The sequence below is a fragment of the Electrona antarctica genome, assembly GCF_951216825.1.
Source record: "Electrona antarctica genome assembly, contig: scaffold_99, whole genome shotgun sequence".
NCBI lineage: Eukaryota > Metazoa > Chordata > Actinopteri > Myctophiformes > Myctophidae > Electrona > Electrona antarctica.
This window is the reverse complement of record NW_027637089.1, coordinates 308,905-325,990: the sequence shown is the minus strand read 5'-3', so window position 1 is coordinate 325,990 and position 17,086 is coordinate 308,905. Positions and strand designations below refer to the sequence as shown.

The following is a 17,086-nucleotide window of genomic DNA, read 5'->3' as shown; positions in this document are numbered from 1 at the left end:
CAGTATACTATGTCTTAGATTGAGTACTGCCATGTAAAATGGACTCAATGTACTCAATATCATTATTTTCTACCATAGGTCCCTGGAAGGGGTGTGTGTGGTGGCGAGTGGTCAGCAGCCAGAGAAACTTCCCAAAGGTCCAAGAGTAACGTGGAGGAGGAGGGCCTGGAACTGGCTGTCTGTAGACATGGTGTCTTGCTGGCTGCCCTTAACATGTTTAGGGGTGAAATATTTGCATACCCCATGTTTTTACAGAAACAACTGGCATCCAAGCATGACATCACGTTCTTTTGTATGGACGTTTCCTGTAAATACTGGCCATACCTACAGAGAGTCTGTACTGACAGTCCAGAGCTCCAGCCGCTTCTGACCATGAGGCCGTTTCTCTCCGTTCTACATGCAAAAGGCCATGACTACAAATGTGAGGTTAGTGTATTGCAATTAGGACTAGGACTCGATTAAAAAAATATATCTAATTAATTTGAATCATTGTAATTAATCACATATTTGGTCAATTAAAACAGATTTTGGTATACAATCAAATCAATGAATGATCAATACATTTCCCATCATCCACTGGGCCAAGCAAAGGTGTGTGTGTGTGTGTGTGTGTGTGTGTGTGTGTGTGTGTGTGTGTGTGTGTGTGTGTGTGTGTGTGTGTGTGTGTGTGTGTGTGTGTGTGTGTGTGTGTGTGTGGGGGAGATTTGTCTTTCATTGAATTAAAGGGCCTTTTGAAACTGGCTGAAGGTATTGGCTGTAATGAATGATTGATATCCAGGTTTGTCTATCTCTGTCCAGGTGAAATGGGGCGGGTCAAATCAAGAAGGTGCTGGCTCCACACTAGGGGAGGAGGTGGAACAGTGTAATGCTTTTCTCTCCAGGATAGGAGTCACAACTAAGCACATGTCAAAAGAAGGTGCTTTTTCTTTTTTTTAACTATATATATATCAAAGCTATTGAATACCCTTTACCTCTGTGTGTTGGTTAAAAACATATTGAACCAATGAAAAGTATTAAAGGCTACTTGTGCTTCTAGTTTGTTAAAACTGCAGTGTAACTATAGAGAGAGAGAGATAATGTCATGCAGCGTCAGGGCATTAATTCACACGTGATGCATTGTGAGCTTGAAGGTCCAGCTGTTCTTATCAATAATGGCCAAAACCTACTAACTCCACTTGAGCTGGATTGGGATAAAGTGCTGATAATATAATGACGTGCAAGTATCTGATATACAGTCACAATACCAACTTTGATGAGGCTATATTGCTTTTTTTTTCTTTTTAAATGTAAGCTTTTCTTTTCCTAAATAATGAATATTTTTGGAGTTAGCCGGTTTCTGCCCAGCAGGAGAGAGAAACTAGTATGAAAGGAATGACATTATTAGAATTACTTGGGAATTGTTGCTGAACTATTCTCTGTGTGCTTGCAGGACGGAATGACATGTTGACCCTATTGTCCATGAAATGGAACCAGCAGAAATGTGACAACCTGGCTAATTCACTTGCACAAAGATACCAGAAGGTATATAGAAATGTGCCATGTGATAAATTCCACACAGACAGCTTTGTGCAATTGCTTATAGCCTTTCGACATGTAACGTTTGCATCTTGACTTGAGTTGCTGTTATAAACTTTGTGTAATGTCAAAAATCTTGTCATTTTAGACTTCTAAAGCTTTAGATGTCAAGTTGGCAGACCTGGAAGCCCTGAAAGCCAAACTTCTTCTGGAAGAAGACAAACTGGAAGAATTTGTGCAAGATGTCAAAGAATGGGCAGCTGGTAAGACAATTATAAACATTATCTGATATGAATATATCTTTTTCCTATTATTGTGACAGTAACCGAGTGTTGGGTCACTTTTATCAGGAGAAACTGACCATCAAGGCACACCACATACGTTGTGTCAGAAGATGGAAGCCCTCTTGAGTAGTATTAAAAGAAGAGATCAACGCCTCTACCGACAAAATGGTATGTTATTATACTTTAGGCATATTCAGACCTGTCTGAAACTATTTCTATACTATTACAATGTCCCTACAATAGTAAAAATGTACAGTTTCATGTGTTGTACCTCCCCAAGTGAATTCTCTCTCTCTCTCTCTCTCTCTCTCTCTCTCTCTCTCTCTCTCCCTCTCTGTTTTATTTTAATTTATTTTTTTATTTTTAGACAGCAACAAAGGACGTCATAGAATCCGCAAGAAACTAAGGCAAGAGAAGAGCACTTTGAAGGCCATGGTAGAAGAGTATAACGGTCTCGTTCCACCTGAGCAAGCAGTGTGCTTCGATCCTATCGTGGACACCGAACATCCCTGGCCGTGGCAGATTACACAAAGTGGTACGCATTTAATGTCCTATGGAATTGTTCATGTTGTTACACTGTACATTATTTCATACTGATAAATCATACATATGAAGGACAGACTATCTAAGGACAGATTATCTATGCAGCTACATTCTTTGTGCAGTTGTCTCAAACTTCCATGTCTATGTATTACAGGTTCTGTAGATTACAGCACTAAAAAGGTAGTCTTTGACAAGGTCATGGCTGTTCGAAGGCTTCAAGAAGAGAAGGTCATCCTTGTGAAAGAAATGAAGCAGCACTGGGATTCTCTCAAGGCCCGTGCCAGTGTCTTGTCAGAGCTGTCTCGCCATCAGAGTGAAGACATGTTGCAAAGTAAATATGTACCTCTACTTTAGGTTTTCACATCTTATGATTATGTTGTAAATGATGTGTTGCTTCCCTGTATAGTGACACATACTGTTCCTTTTTAAGGTGATCTACCAGAGGATGCCAGGAAGGGTCTCACCTGCCTCCTACGCAGAAAGCAGATGGAAGTAAGAGAGCTGCAGAGGCGTGCAAGGACATTGTATCGGCATGACATAGCAGAAGACAGTCCTGTTGTGGATACAGAGATATCAGATGAAGTTCAGTTCTTGAGTTCTGATTCTGAAAGTTCTGATTCAGATGGTGATGCTCTGTGATGGACTCTGGTGCAATGCACGCACGCACGCACACAGGCACACACACACATATATGTGCGCGCGCCCACACACACACACACACACACACACACACACACACACACACACACACACACACACACAGCAGCAGCAGCGTACATCCGATTTCTGAAGAGCTTCTGTTTTCTACCGGACTACCATCAGACTATTGAACAAGGCCTGAACAGGACAATGGACATCATAGGTCTTCAGTATCAAAAGTGTTCGTACAATGTATTGGCAGGGATTATATGAATTAATATAGTACACAGTGGATCAACAAGGATTGTATGAATGAATAAATGTTGATTATATCAACAATAGTACTGTCTCATTATATCAACAACAGTACTGTCTCATCTCAGCTGTCAGCCAGATATGTAAAATCTAAGTCTAATCTAAGAAATATAAATTGAAGGATATAATCACATTTGGTCTATGACTATGTAATAGCTTAGCTACACATGCACTTTAAGTACATGAGTTGTAGTTATATATATTTACTTAAGTACAGTACGACTAGAGTCCAGTTTGGTGAAATGTATGAAAGTCATTAGAGATTTAAGTTCAAGTTTGATAACTCCATCTCATGTATATGGACATTGTACACATTTGCTCAGAGGACAGTCATTTTGTGGAGAATTCAGATGAGGTTCAGTTCTTCTTGAGTTCTGATTCTGAAAGTCAGTGGCCAGTCAGTGTTTATCATGCAGCAACTGTCTACACACTGCCTACATGAGGCCAGGGGATTGACCTGCACCAACGGGAAGCCATGGACGCAGTGGACGCAGTCTCATAATCACTCGGAGGATGTTATGCCAGTATACAGCAGTCAAGCTGGCTTCTGGTACAATATATCTGCACTGGGTCTGAATGGGTGGGTTAATGTACAGTCAGGCAGGCAGTAAGGCTATTGATTTTCTATCTAGCATCAATGAATCAACTAAATGAAGATATTAAATATATACATCTATATCCAATGAATATATATATATGAATGGATATGTGCAAACTAGCAACAGTGCATGTAAGAATGAATAAATGTACAGTGTCAACAGACCTTCAACTGAGTATTGGTGGGATAATGTAGACCTTTAAGCAGTACCATTAATTAACAGAGTGTGCACCCTAGCTGCATGTGCTCAAGCAAGGTCACAGAGCGACAGAAAGATTTCTATATAGGGTCTGAGAAAGTAGAGACACGTCAGAATTCTCCATGACAGAACAAGCCTTCTGTCCTGCTTCCAGGGGCCCCGACCGTCGAGCTGATATGGAGCGAATATGATTCGCGAAATAACAGGTCGTATATATGTATCTCATATTCAAATGCTGTTCTTAGTCATCTTAGGGGAGTGCCCCCGTGTAACCAATAAATATATGCCAGTGTGGGGCTAATTGGTAACACTGAGTTCTGCCTTTCATTGTACGGTGGGATGATTTAGAAGATCAAAGCTTTGGGTAGTGGGCAATCTCTGTGTGTGTATTATGCCCCCGGACCTCAGGATAAACAGAGCACCCGCACACCGTGTAGCATCAGTATCTAGATGAGGTTGGCTACTGTACAGGGTTAAGCTCTGGCTACACTGTACACTGTTACAGTGTAGCCAGAGCTTAACCCTAAATTAAAGACATTGAACCACTATGGCCTCACATACTGTACAGAGGTACATTTTATGAACGGGCAAAGTATAGTACCTATAGGTCTCATTTGGAGTTAGGTCAGGGGAATGACACAGCCAAATGAATTGTCTACTGGCTACATAAGGCCATAGAATTGCACCAGTTTATGTTTACACAACCACTGAGGATTTCATCCCAGTACCTAAGAGCAGCCAGGGTACTATGCTATGACATGCAGCTCTGTGGAACCCTCCCCAGGCCATCAATGCATCAAAGGGAAACTGGTCACATCAGACTCTTTAATCACATTCTGTCACGTTCTGAATTAGGCTCACATCTGTGAAGAGAATGAGGTACCAATGGTGGAACTGCCAAATCTGGTGTTCTCTGGTTTACGGTGCTGGGCTATGAGCACAGGCCCTCGATCATGCCACCTTCATGGAGTCTGTTAGACTGTTTCTGATAGTTTGGTCAGAAACATGCACACCATAGCATGCTGGAGTTCAATTTGTCACCTGTCCTAGGCTATGGGCAGTGGCCTCCCCTTCTCGCACAAAGGAGCAGATACAAGGTCCTGCAGTTGGGTTGATAATCTTCAATGGTCCTTTCATGCTGTACAGTAGCTCTATCCTTAACACGCTATGTCACAGAGTTATACTGCAGAGACTATATCTACAACCTAATAGAGCGTCGCAGTCCCGCCTCCTACCCTGGCCCAGGAAATGAAACCCAATGCATTATTCTCATAGACATTTCGTAAAGTATTTATTTAAAGACGGTTACGCCGCGGACAAAGCCAACTCGAGTCGTGACAACTCATGACAACACAAACAATATTTTGGACCAAACAAATAATTACAAAGAAGAAAAACAACAAAAAAAGTGTTGTAACCTGCCGTTTTTTTCTTCTTTCTAATTATTTGTTTGGTCCAAAATATTGTTTGTGTTGTCATGAGTTGTCACGACTCGAGTTGGCTTTGTCCGCGGCGTAACCGTCTTTAAATAAATACTTTACGAAATGTCTATGAGAATAATGCATTGGGTTTCATTTCCTGGGCCAGGGTAGGAGGCGGGACCGCGACGCTCTATAGGGCCACATGTACCACTTCATGCTAAGAACACTATCAAAACAAAACTAGAGAAGGAACAGAGAGAACAATTCTCTACTCTGTGGGCACTACATTAACCTATTCTCTTTTGTCTTGCTTTTGCCTTCCAATTGGACCTGGTGTCATGTCTGTTTGCACTAAAAGAGGGGAAATTGATTGTCAAATAGCCTGCAGTAGGCCTATTTGTTATGCCTACAGTAAGCTAAATTCACAACTGGTTGTTTATGGCACATATCCCATAGTCCATAGAGGTTTGATGTAGGCTGTGTGTCAGGCTTTAAAATCCATCTCATGTCAAGTGGTTCTATAATGCATGTTTGTTTGTTGATTTAGCACTGTGGGCGAAGGCCCTTGAAGTCAGTGTTTTCCTTGACAATGTTTATATACAGTATATAAGCTTATGCCATTTTAGCCTATAGGCCACACACACACACACACACACACACACACACACACACACACACACACACACACACACACACACACACACACATTCCACTGAGTGGGCGTGGAGGGAGGATAGAAGGGGGTCAGACACCAGCAGCATTGAGGAGCCGGATAGCCATGGGGAAAAAGTGGTTTGAGTTTCGGGCCTTTTGCAGTCTTTAGGGAATGCAACCTCCTGCCTGAGGAGAGCGGGGTAAAAAGACTGCGGCCTGGGTGTGCGGGGTCACTAGCCATGATCTTCCTGGCCCTCCACAAAGCCCTACTCCTAAACAGGACCCCCCCCCCCCCCACACACACACATATATACATATTCTCACTCCCACACGCACGCACGCACGCACGCACGCACTCTCACACACACACACACACACACACACACACACACACACACACACACACACACACACACACACACACACACACACACACACACACACACACACACACACACACACACTACGAAAACAATGTCACTGTTCTCAGGTCAAATAAAGATGCGATTAAAATGTGATTAATTTAAATTAATTAATTACAAAGCCTCTAATTAATTAGATTATTTTTAGAGTCCAAGTGTGTGTATTATATTATATTATATTATATTATATTATATTATATTATATTATATTATATTATATTATATTATATTATATTATATTATATTATATTTGTGTGTGTGTGTGTGTGTGGGGGGGGGGGGGGGGTTGAATGTCAGGCATCTTTTGGTAAAAAGTGCTGTTCAGGGCTTCAGGCATTGTTAAGGACTCCAAATAGATCAGTGCTCAGGGGGCGTCTCCAGGGGAGCAGTGAGGAGAGGCACCAAACGCTAATCACCAGAGCATTGAACCCACCTGGTCTACTCTCTACCATAGCTGGAATACATTTCTGCGTAGAGACCTACCTGTAAACTTGGAACTTTGGAAGGTAAGTTGGCATTTTGAGGATGTACTTTAGTAAAATGCAAGACACGCAATTAGGGTGCAAACATGTTTTGGTTACATTAGAGTGTAATGTTTTTAAATAATTGTGTTTAGTTTTATTCTCAGCCAGGGTCAGGCCTAGCAAGTCAGGCCTAATCCTACCTATATCGAACTTGTTAGCTAAAAAACTATTTATTTTCTTCTTGTTATGCAAAACGGTGTCGTGGTGAAACAAAGCAGATGTACAATCAGTGTGAATGTGTGATACACTCCATCCTATCTCCTTATGAGAGGTTCCAAACGGAGCTATAACTACATGATCCATGAAGCTTGTAGGCCGAGGCTGTTTTGCTTCGCAACAACACCGTGATCATGAATTAACATTACTGAACTCATCATGTCTTTGTGTCAAACGCTGATTTAGTTTTTTTTTATCCATGTTTCTCCGTAAGCCATGACAAAACCCAAGAAAAAGACCTGCCAGTGTGGCCAAATCAACAATGCAAACAAAAGATTCTGTGACCGCTGCTACCTTTCCCTCACACAAGGGAAAAAGAAGGCCAAAGAAAAGGAGTTCCAGGCAGATAAATATGCTGCAAAAATAAAAAAAACACAGGAACGGCAGCAGAGTTGTTGCCTCGGCCCATAAAATGGGTACATACAATGTGAGAAACATTCGTGGGCAGGGTCCACTACCTCAGTGGTTCCCAATTATTGTTCTCACGTCAAGGACCCCCAAATTGAGACTAATTAGCCCATGGACCCCCCCATTTGAAAACATGCCAGGGAGTCGGGGACCCCTCAAAGAGAACATGTTTATAGCAGTGATTCTCAACCAGTTAAATTTGAAGGACCCCTAGTTTGACATGCATTAGTCCATGGACCCCCATTTAATGGAATTTCTATCTCTGGGACCCCCAATGTATATTGTAAAGTCAATGTTAATTTAACTGAGTGTACAAATGGAACCAAATGGACAGTTACAGACCCATAAGGGTCAATTTGGTTACAAGCTATCATTTAGCTGGGGACCCCTGGAACTCCCTCAAGGACCCCCTTTGGGAACCCCTGCTCCACCTCATTGGTTCTCAAAGGGTCCTTGAGGGAGTTGCAGGGGGTCCCCAGCTAAATGATAGTTAGGAACCAAATGGATACTTATGGGTCTGTAACTCAGAGTGTACAAATGGACCTGTTAGCCATTTGGTTCCATTTGTACACTCAGAGCTACATTGAAATATAAATTGGAGTCCCAGAGATAGTAATGATATTTTACAGGGGTCCTGGCCTAATGAATGTCAAACTGGGGATCCTTGAAACTAAAATGGTTGAAAATCCCTGCGTCTTAATGGGGTCTGTGGGATAATAAGTGTCAAACGTGTTAATAGATATCATCGATACAGCACTATCATCAGTGTCTTAACTAGTGTATCTTTTGTTTGTTTACACAATATATTTTATATACATTTTTGGATATACAAGATCTTAATATTTTGTAATTGTATATTAAGAGATTTAACCACTTCAGTCATTATATATTTCACCTTGGTCTACTCTTATTTCTCTCCACACACAACTACCGTGGAGTACTAATTCGTGTTTATATCACACAAAGATATGGCAGCTCCCCTGTAGTAGCTTTGAGGACCCCCTAGGGCTTCCAAACACCCTTTAGAAAACCTATGTTCTTGAGAACACTTTGGACATAGTTTCTTATGTGCTTGAAGATGCTAGGTTATCAGTGTCTAATTATAAACATTTGGAAGCAAGGAGTGTTCTAATGTGTGCATGTTAACCTTTTGTGTACTTGTAGGTGAGCAAGCTTCATGCCCTCGGTTACCACCCAATACTGTTTATTGGGAGGAAAACGGGGGTCAACAACACCTTCAATGCTGAGACCATAACTAAGATCTGTCCTGGAGGCGATGGTCCAACCAAACCCTTCTTAGAGAAGATGACCAGGGCATATGTGCACGTCATAAGTAAGGCACAATTCAATTAAATTGATTTTGAGTGTGCTGTGGGTGTGCTGTCATTGTTGGTCACTAGACCGGTGCCCGGCTGTACAGAACTTTCTATGAAGTGTGTTACGTAATCTCAATGTGACGTCATGGAATCTACAGGTGAGGGGACTTGGGCTCATTAGGTGTACTGGTAGAGCCTGAACCGAACCTTAGGTGCGCATCTCGTGCTTGTTCTGACTCCGCTCCATGTGCACGGTGTTGTGCATCTGTTTGCAGTAGGCTCGGGTACCTTTGAGCATGTTGGCATGAACAAAGGTGTTCTGTAACTAGTACCAGTAAGACGCCCCCTAAAGGGCGAGGTCGTGCATACATACACACGTACAGAGACTTTGTGCATTTATAGATTGATAGATATACATGCTGTAGTTAAATCTGTTGTGTATTGTCAAATTCACATCCCTTTGTATCTGTGTTGCATTGTGAGCTTGCCAATTGGCTATTTTCGCTGCATGGCATGCTCACTGCTCACGCCACTGTTCTAAATTAACCCCATAATGGAGTGATTCAATCACCCGTTCATGTCTTTCCATTTTCTATACTAAATGTACAGTGTTATTTTACATTGATGTCTAACAGATGTTAATTATTTACCTGTTATCCTAGTTTCTTTGAGGCTCTACATTATTCTCTCTGCACTCTTATGTGATCATTTAACATTATGTCAGTTGACTTGAGTTCATGCTTATTCTGCTTATTCGAGTACAGGCTTTAGTTTCAACATACTATTGGTCCGACTGTCCTTGGACCGACAACCTACCTCAAACATTCACCTAACCATAACTGCACGCGGGAGCAGTGCATGTCCGGCCGCTGTTTCCGCATGTCGGACCTTTGGTGTGTCTGATCTGCGTCTGCATCCTGAGCATTCTAATCTTGCACCTCTGCATGAAAAGCATCTGCTAAATGCACTAATTGTAAATGATTGAATGATGATTGATATGCTTTATTTGTATGTATTGTATTTATTTCAGCTTCCGAAAATATGCAGCGACCATCCACCAGTCAGCCAAGTGGAGCCTCCCCTTCTCATCCTCAGGAGACCGAAAATATACAGCTACCATCCACCAGTCAGCCAAGTGGAGCCTCCTCCTCCCCTTCTCATCCTCAGGAGACCGAATATATACAGCTACCATCCACCAGTCAGCCAAGTGGAGCCTTCTCCCCCCCTTCTCATCCTCCGGAGACCATCACTCTGACCACTGTTCCCTCATCTCCTCAAACCAGTAAGTATTAAGGCACTAAGTCAAAACTTTTTTCATTGTCGGCAGGTCAATAAGAACAAAATTGTGTAATTGCAGAGAAAACAAATGTAGCGCTTTGCAGAAGTTCATTTTGGCATGATTTTTATGTCAGCTCGGACGTGATCAAACCCTTATTTTGTAGCATTTAAGTTTTCACTATATCAGCATGTCATTCAATAAATTCATAGAATATTATAAATGCAATATAATTGTAATAAACTGACTTGCATACAAAACATTTCAGATTCTCACAGGACGCAGTGGGCAGAAGTAACTTCTCTCTCTCCCTCCTCTCCTCTAACAGCTCCACAGTCTCCTTCTCCCTCCTCTCCTACTCCACACTAGAGAACTACCTGGAGAACTTCTCCACAACCCACGCCTCACCGTCACCCACGCCTCACAGTACGTATTATTAATTACCCACACTTTGTTTGTCAAGCAGTGATGTGCAGCAAAACTAGGTGATGTTTTCAAATTCTGGGTTATTGGCTGATTATCTGCAAAATACATCATAATACATGTAGACCACTGGAATTTGTTACTTTGTACAACACAGGCGTGTCTCCAGAACCCTCCCCCAGACCCAGTAAGCCTGTGAGAGGATGTCGGCAACGCAAGAGGAAGCGAGGTATGTTGGTGAAGAGATTAAAGTGTTGCTGCTGAGCTTGACCACCTGTCCCACTGAGCAATAGCCGGCTATTAGACGTGCGTCTAAAAATGCGACAAACGGCTAAAAATGAACATTTTAGATGTTTGTTATCGTATTTTTAGATGGCCCTTTAGACGAATATTAGACATCTATTAGACCAAAAAATGCTCAGTGGGCTGGTATTCCAGCAGTCTGTTCAAGATTCTTTGCGTTGATGGAAATGGTCATCCGAAGACCTCTGGTTACGAGCCGGGACATAATTGAATTGGGAGCTCAGTTAACAGTAGGTAGCTCTGTGCCACTTTAAAAGAAAGCAAGCCTTAAAATGGATTCTAAAGGTTATTGGAAAATTGTGAAGAATGATGACGTATGCTGTGGAAAATGGTTGGAAATCACATATACATGATTTGAACATAGAAGGTACATCATTATCAGACCTAACTTTGTACCACTGAAATACTAGGCCTTAAGTATCAGATCGGGTTCTCGGGTGGCGCAGTGGTAAAGAACCGTGTTCTAGCATTTTTAAAGCATGTAATGTATGAAAATGTGTGAAACAATGGCCAATTTAACATTAAGGTGCCCAGACTTCTCAGGTACCCACTCTTCCAGGTACCTTACTCAAGATGTGAGTGATCCACAGATTTAAATAGACACCCACGGGTCACGTTACTAGTCAGTGGGTGAAACCAACACAACATGGTCATCACATGGTCAACACATCATGGACCATGTGTTGGTTCCACCTGCTCGAAACGTTGTCAATAAATAAACCTTTTGGAGCATATGAGTGTGCGGGTTCCCTTCTCTTTTCCTGTTCTACAGTATAAACCATGAGAAATATTGACCACTGGGATTTAAGTTTATACAACCTCTGTTACAGGCGAGTCTCCAGAGCACCCACCTTCAACCAGATCCACTAACCCTGAGAGTGGAAGGAAGAGTAACAAGAGGAAGCAGGGTGCGTTGGTTTTTAAGAGATTTAAAAGTGGTATTCGATCACACTAAGGCACACTAGGGCATTTCAGACGACACACTAAAGTGCCGCGGCACACGGGTTGGGAATCACTGCTCTAATTAAGGAAGATACACCATTCAGATTGTTGTCACTAGAGGCAACATGGTATACAAATGTTTCCTAAGTGGGCGACGGCGTTGGATGCCGAAGCTTGTGAACGTCCAATGGTTACTGTTGCCACGGAAACGGTTGACAGCGTGATGTCAGGCCATGACGTCACGTCACTCTATATAGTATGGCGAGCAGAGCAGAATTAGTATATTAAGACTATAATAAAGGAGGTATCTAGAGATAGGCTTTAGACTCAAACGTGACCAGCCCCGTTCCCTCCCCAGTTCCTAAGAAGACATACAGATCCTTAGGCCATAAGGCCTCCCTGAACGCGAACCCTTATAGACTCCCCTGACCGTCCCCTAAGAAGACATACAGATCCTTAGGCCATAAGGCCTCCCTGAACGCCAACCCTTATAGACTCCCCTGACCGTCCCCTAAGAAGACATACAGATCCTTAGGCCATAAGGCCTCCCTGAACGCCAACCCTTATAGACTCCCCTGACCGTCCCCTAAGAAGACATACAGATCCTTAGGCCATAAGGCCTCCCTGAACGCCAACCCTTATAGACTCCCCTGACCGTCCCCTAAGAAGACATACAGATCCTTAGGCCATAAGGCCTCCCTGAACGCCAACCCTCATAGACTCCCCTGACCGTCCCCTATACGTACAGGAGATCTCGGTTACAGTTACTGTGCTAGATCCCGCAAGAGTGTTGCTGGGACAGAGAAAGGTTAATAGTGTAGTATAAGTTTGGATATAATACAGATGTTTTAAATTTACACTCAAATCAAAGATTAGGATGAAATTCCTGTTCTTCCAGTAGAGCTGGATACACAAACGCACCATTGCTCTTCACCACTGGATGAATTGGTGACATATTTTGTGTGCATTTGTAGCTCTTTTTGTCCAGTTCAAAGAGCAACAAAAACATTTGCATTGATCAGATCTAGCTTTCCTGGATCCTTATTAAGTAACTATAAAAAACGGATTTCTCAATGACTTGTATAAGAGGAAGACTGACTATATATTTTCTTACCTGGCAGATATCAAACCCTCAGCTTTCGTTAGCTAACTTTTATTTTTTACATCCTTTTAGGCTGCAGAGCATGCTTTAAAATGGAGAAACTGAAAAACTGGATATGGGATCGCGTGGTGGACCGAAGGACAACGGAGGTAAGTCATGTTTTTTTTGTTTTGTTAACGTGTAACGTATAAGCCTCAGTTGTTGTTACAATGGCTAACACTTATTTTCTTTCTGTTTGTATGGGTGTCTGCTGTCTGTAGAAAGGAAAAGAGGTCAAGGTCGTGTGGCTGCCTTGTGTTTCATGGTAAGAACTCATCTCATTTTGGTCAGCTTTGGCTGTTTTCAGTGCACCTTATCAACATTTTTTTTCCTTAATATTTTAGTATGTGGTTTTGCTAAACTAAGTTTGATCCCATTTATATGAAATAATCTTGTGATATATGAAGTGATCTTACAGCTGTGCATTTATGGTGTTTTCAGTGGCAGGACATGGGACGACACCTGGGAGCCAGACGCTGCACAATTTTCCTGATCACTACATTTTGCAGAATTACAGTACATTACAAGCACAACTGAATAAAAGACTTAACTGAGTGGACGACTAATAAAGCATTACATTGTTTACAAGAGGTTCCACCTTGTTCAATTCATCAAAACAGGAATTCATCATACAGGAGGGAAAATAAACAGTGAGGGGGGGGGCCCTTTGAGAGCGGTTTTGAAGGACTCAAGGGATTCACATGTCTTAATGTTGGTAGGGTGTTCCACATCGTGGCATAGGAGCGAAAATAATTTAGTCCCTTGTTTGTGCCGAATCTGGGTTGCACATGGTTTGTTGGCCAAGGGCCACTGCTGAGAGAGAGATTAAATGGGGACCTCCTCTATACTGTTTTATTGTGTATACCGGTAACATTGTTTTATAGTGTTGACTGTTTACACAGTACTGTATGTTCTAAGTAACTAAAGTTCAAACAACCAGTCTTGTGATCACATGACTCTCAGTCCACAATAGTTGGCCTACCCATCTTTTTTTCTCTTTTCACTGTTTGAAATGCATTATGTTTTTGTATGCTGTGTCCTCATGTAAGTTTTGTTTAGGGTTCAAGGTTCAGGGAGCATCTCTGCTAAATCTACTATGCTGATGTTCCCCCAGAATGGGATTTGATATACCTTATTAATCTCAGACAGTTCAACCCTGGGCAGATGAATATATCTTTTACCCTCCTGCTCAGCTCTTCATCTGTGTGGAACGGGTGAGAGGAGTTTGCCATGCTGGTGTCCCTTGCTGTGTGTTCCCAAAATAATTTGGGATCCACTGCCTTAGGAATCCTGGACCTGCTGTTGACACACTAATCAAAAAATGGTTTTATTGCAATTGGTGTTGCCTATTTATAATTTCCTTTAAGTATATAATTTGTTGCCTTAGTCTCTTAGTGTCATGCAATTTGTTTTATACTATAGTAGGTAGCAAGTTTACATAGTGGCATGCATATGTATTTTAATATAAGGACAGTTTTAAATATATAAATAATAACTACAGCCTGACTGATAACACATTAGGTAGTAAAGTTTGTAACGCAATCATAACCTGGCTGGACTATAAAAATTCATTCATATTTTTCATTCAAACTGGACGCAATGTTTTCCATTATGTAGAACATAAACAAATAATGAATATCTATAGGCATATAAACCCATTGATTCCCTGAATAAACTCATGTAAGTATTCACATTATGGTGGAATAGTGGACTATTTATTTCTGTCATGAACATTTACACTGGAGCTGAATTAAGTTATACAATAAAGAATCAATGTTTATTTGTCTATACTCCGATGACCATGTAATGTGGTCAATGGTCAGTCTGCTCAAGACAGACTGTTGAATAACTCAATTTCAAGGAACAACAGGGGTCGCTGTTTTCCTGTTATTTGCCGATGGGATAAACATGGTCAACAAATATTAAACTTTATACAGGTGAGAAAAAGCCTTGTGATGAATTTATATAAAAACAGCAACACAATATAATGAAGTGGTTGAACATCTTTTGTGCTATAAAAAGCATGGGGTGACTTGGAGATTGGTGACATCAGACAGGTTTGTTGTGTGGGGGGGAGCGTTCATAGCAACGCCCATAGCAACCAGCAAGTAGTAACAATAAACTATTAACCACGGAAAACATCGTCGTTCTAAAATACCCTCACTGAACGAAGGTTGTTATGATAGAATACACACATCTTGTTAGAAAGTGTTATCCAAATGAGTTTCGATGCTGAAATCATCTATAAATATCGCATTTACACTGTTTTGTTTTGACAGATAGTCACGTGACTGACGTCATTCATCAAACAATAAAATAAAATAATGTTTTGGTACTGTCTTTATCCACTCAAAATATAACTTTTGCGCATGCATTGCACACCATTTGTGTGCAAAATCATGTTATTTTTTACACAGAGTGAAGAGATGAGGGTTGCGTCACAAATTACTGTATAACATTATTTTATATTTAATATCAAGCCAGCCAGTACAAATCATTACCCAGAATGCATCACGACTGCTCTCATAATAAATAATAGTCTTTTTTATCCTATTCTCCACAAATACAAATCTTAATGGACCTACATTTAACAGAACTTATATTTTCTAGTTGGATGTGAGACAAATCCTATTTTAATGTAATTTAATTTCATTACGTTTCAATACGAATTGGATTAGTTGTTTCGCGCATGCGTACTGTGTTCACCATTGCTATATGGACGCGTCAGACTGAAGCGTCCAAAAATGAAGCGGCTGGAGGAACCAAAGGCTTCATAATTTGAAGCATAGGAGTACTGACAGATCTTCAAAAAAGGACGAGTAGGGTGTGAGATTATGTTATCTAGACAGGTACATGGGTATCTTGGTGGTGTATCGAATCTTGTGGACCAGACCCATTGCAAGATGCTGTACTCTGTCGTCGACCCTAAGCCATTCCAGCCTGTCGAAGTGGGCAGGGGTGAGGTGGGTTCGGGGGGCGAGGTCAAGTAGGAGCCTGACCAATTTGTTTTGGGAAGTCTGGAGCCTGGTTTTATAGTGGAGCAGATTACTGAAACGATCGTTCACTTGATCATACAAGCACCAAATTTGGCACACAAGTGCTTCAGAACCTACTCTCTCAGAAAAGTACGTTGTCCACTTGAAAAAATAAAATGGCCACCATTTTTCAAGATGGCCGCCTTTCAAAATGGTTTTAAACAGTGTTTGAACTATGGTTTGATTGAATAATCTTATTGTGATGGCCTATACATCAGAATGTATGTTTCTGAGTATGATAAATCCAATTCTGCATTTAGAAAATCAAAATTATTGAATATTATGATGATACAATGGGAATTAAACGAAAAGCTGGGGCAGATTAAGTCAGTATTCCATAAGAATCTTTCACTTGGTGGTACAAGCACCAAATTTGGCACACATGATGTCCAGGATGTATTTCTATGAAAAGCACCTTATCCAGCTGAAAATCCAAGATGGCTGCCAGCATTCAAGATGGCCGCCTCGTCAAATGCAAGAAAACAAAACAAAGGTTTTCGAAGTAGGATTCAAATGTGTTAATGATCCAAACATCAAAATGAAAGTATTCTGACTAAGAACTTAATGGTGTTGGAATTGAATTCCAATATGGCCGCCAGTTTGCAAGATGCAGTTATTACGTGACTCAAAATTAGCGTTTTCGGAAGCTGTATGATTGTTGAAGGGCAACATCATTATTTTGTTGATCATGCATTGAAATGCTGTGATCAAGCCCTATTGGTTTGTAATTTTGTATATAAGAGTGATGTCAAAGCACAACCAGGACACACTGGTGACATCACTGCTGTGAGACTCTGCATGGGGTTCAGTGTCGGCTTGTAGCATAGCTGTAGTTGTGGTTTACTAACTGTTGTAGTGTACTCACTGTAGTTTGTTGTATACTTTAGTGTCCTAAATGCTAATTAGCCCCTG

General features: G+C 41.3%; 1 protein-coding gene and 1 long non-coding RNA gene across 2 annotated transcripts; both read left to right on the top strand.

The window, feature by feature from the left end:
- Positions 1-209: 209 nt before the first annotated feature.
- On the top strand, positions 210-1,773 carry LOC306919170. Its single transcript, XR_013789481.1, has 4 exons — positions 210-426; positions 799-916; positions 1,430-1,521; positions 1,664-1,773. It is a non-coding gene; the product is annotated as an uncharacterized lncRNA (long non-coding RNA).
- Positions 1,774-2,231: 458 nt separating this feature from the next.
- LOC306919173 (uncharacterized protein) lies at positions 2,232-13,666 on the top strand (the record flags this gene model as incomplete). Its single annotated transcript, XM_079532003.1, has 11 exons — positions 2,232-2,334; positions 2,497-2,673; positions 2,773-2,834; positions 8,903-9,071; positions 10,102-10,336; positions 10,659-10,756; positions 10,911-10,982; positions 11,887-11,964; positions 13,173-13,249; positions 13,361-13,404; positions 13,581-13,666. The coding sequence occupies 11 exons, from the start codon at positions 2,232-2,234 to the stop codon at positions 13,630-13,632; spliced, it is 1,167 nt and encodes a 388-aa protein (XP_079388129.1). The 3' UTR covers positions 13,633-13,666.
- Between the last annotated feature and the right edge of the window lie 3,420 nt (positions 13,667-17,086).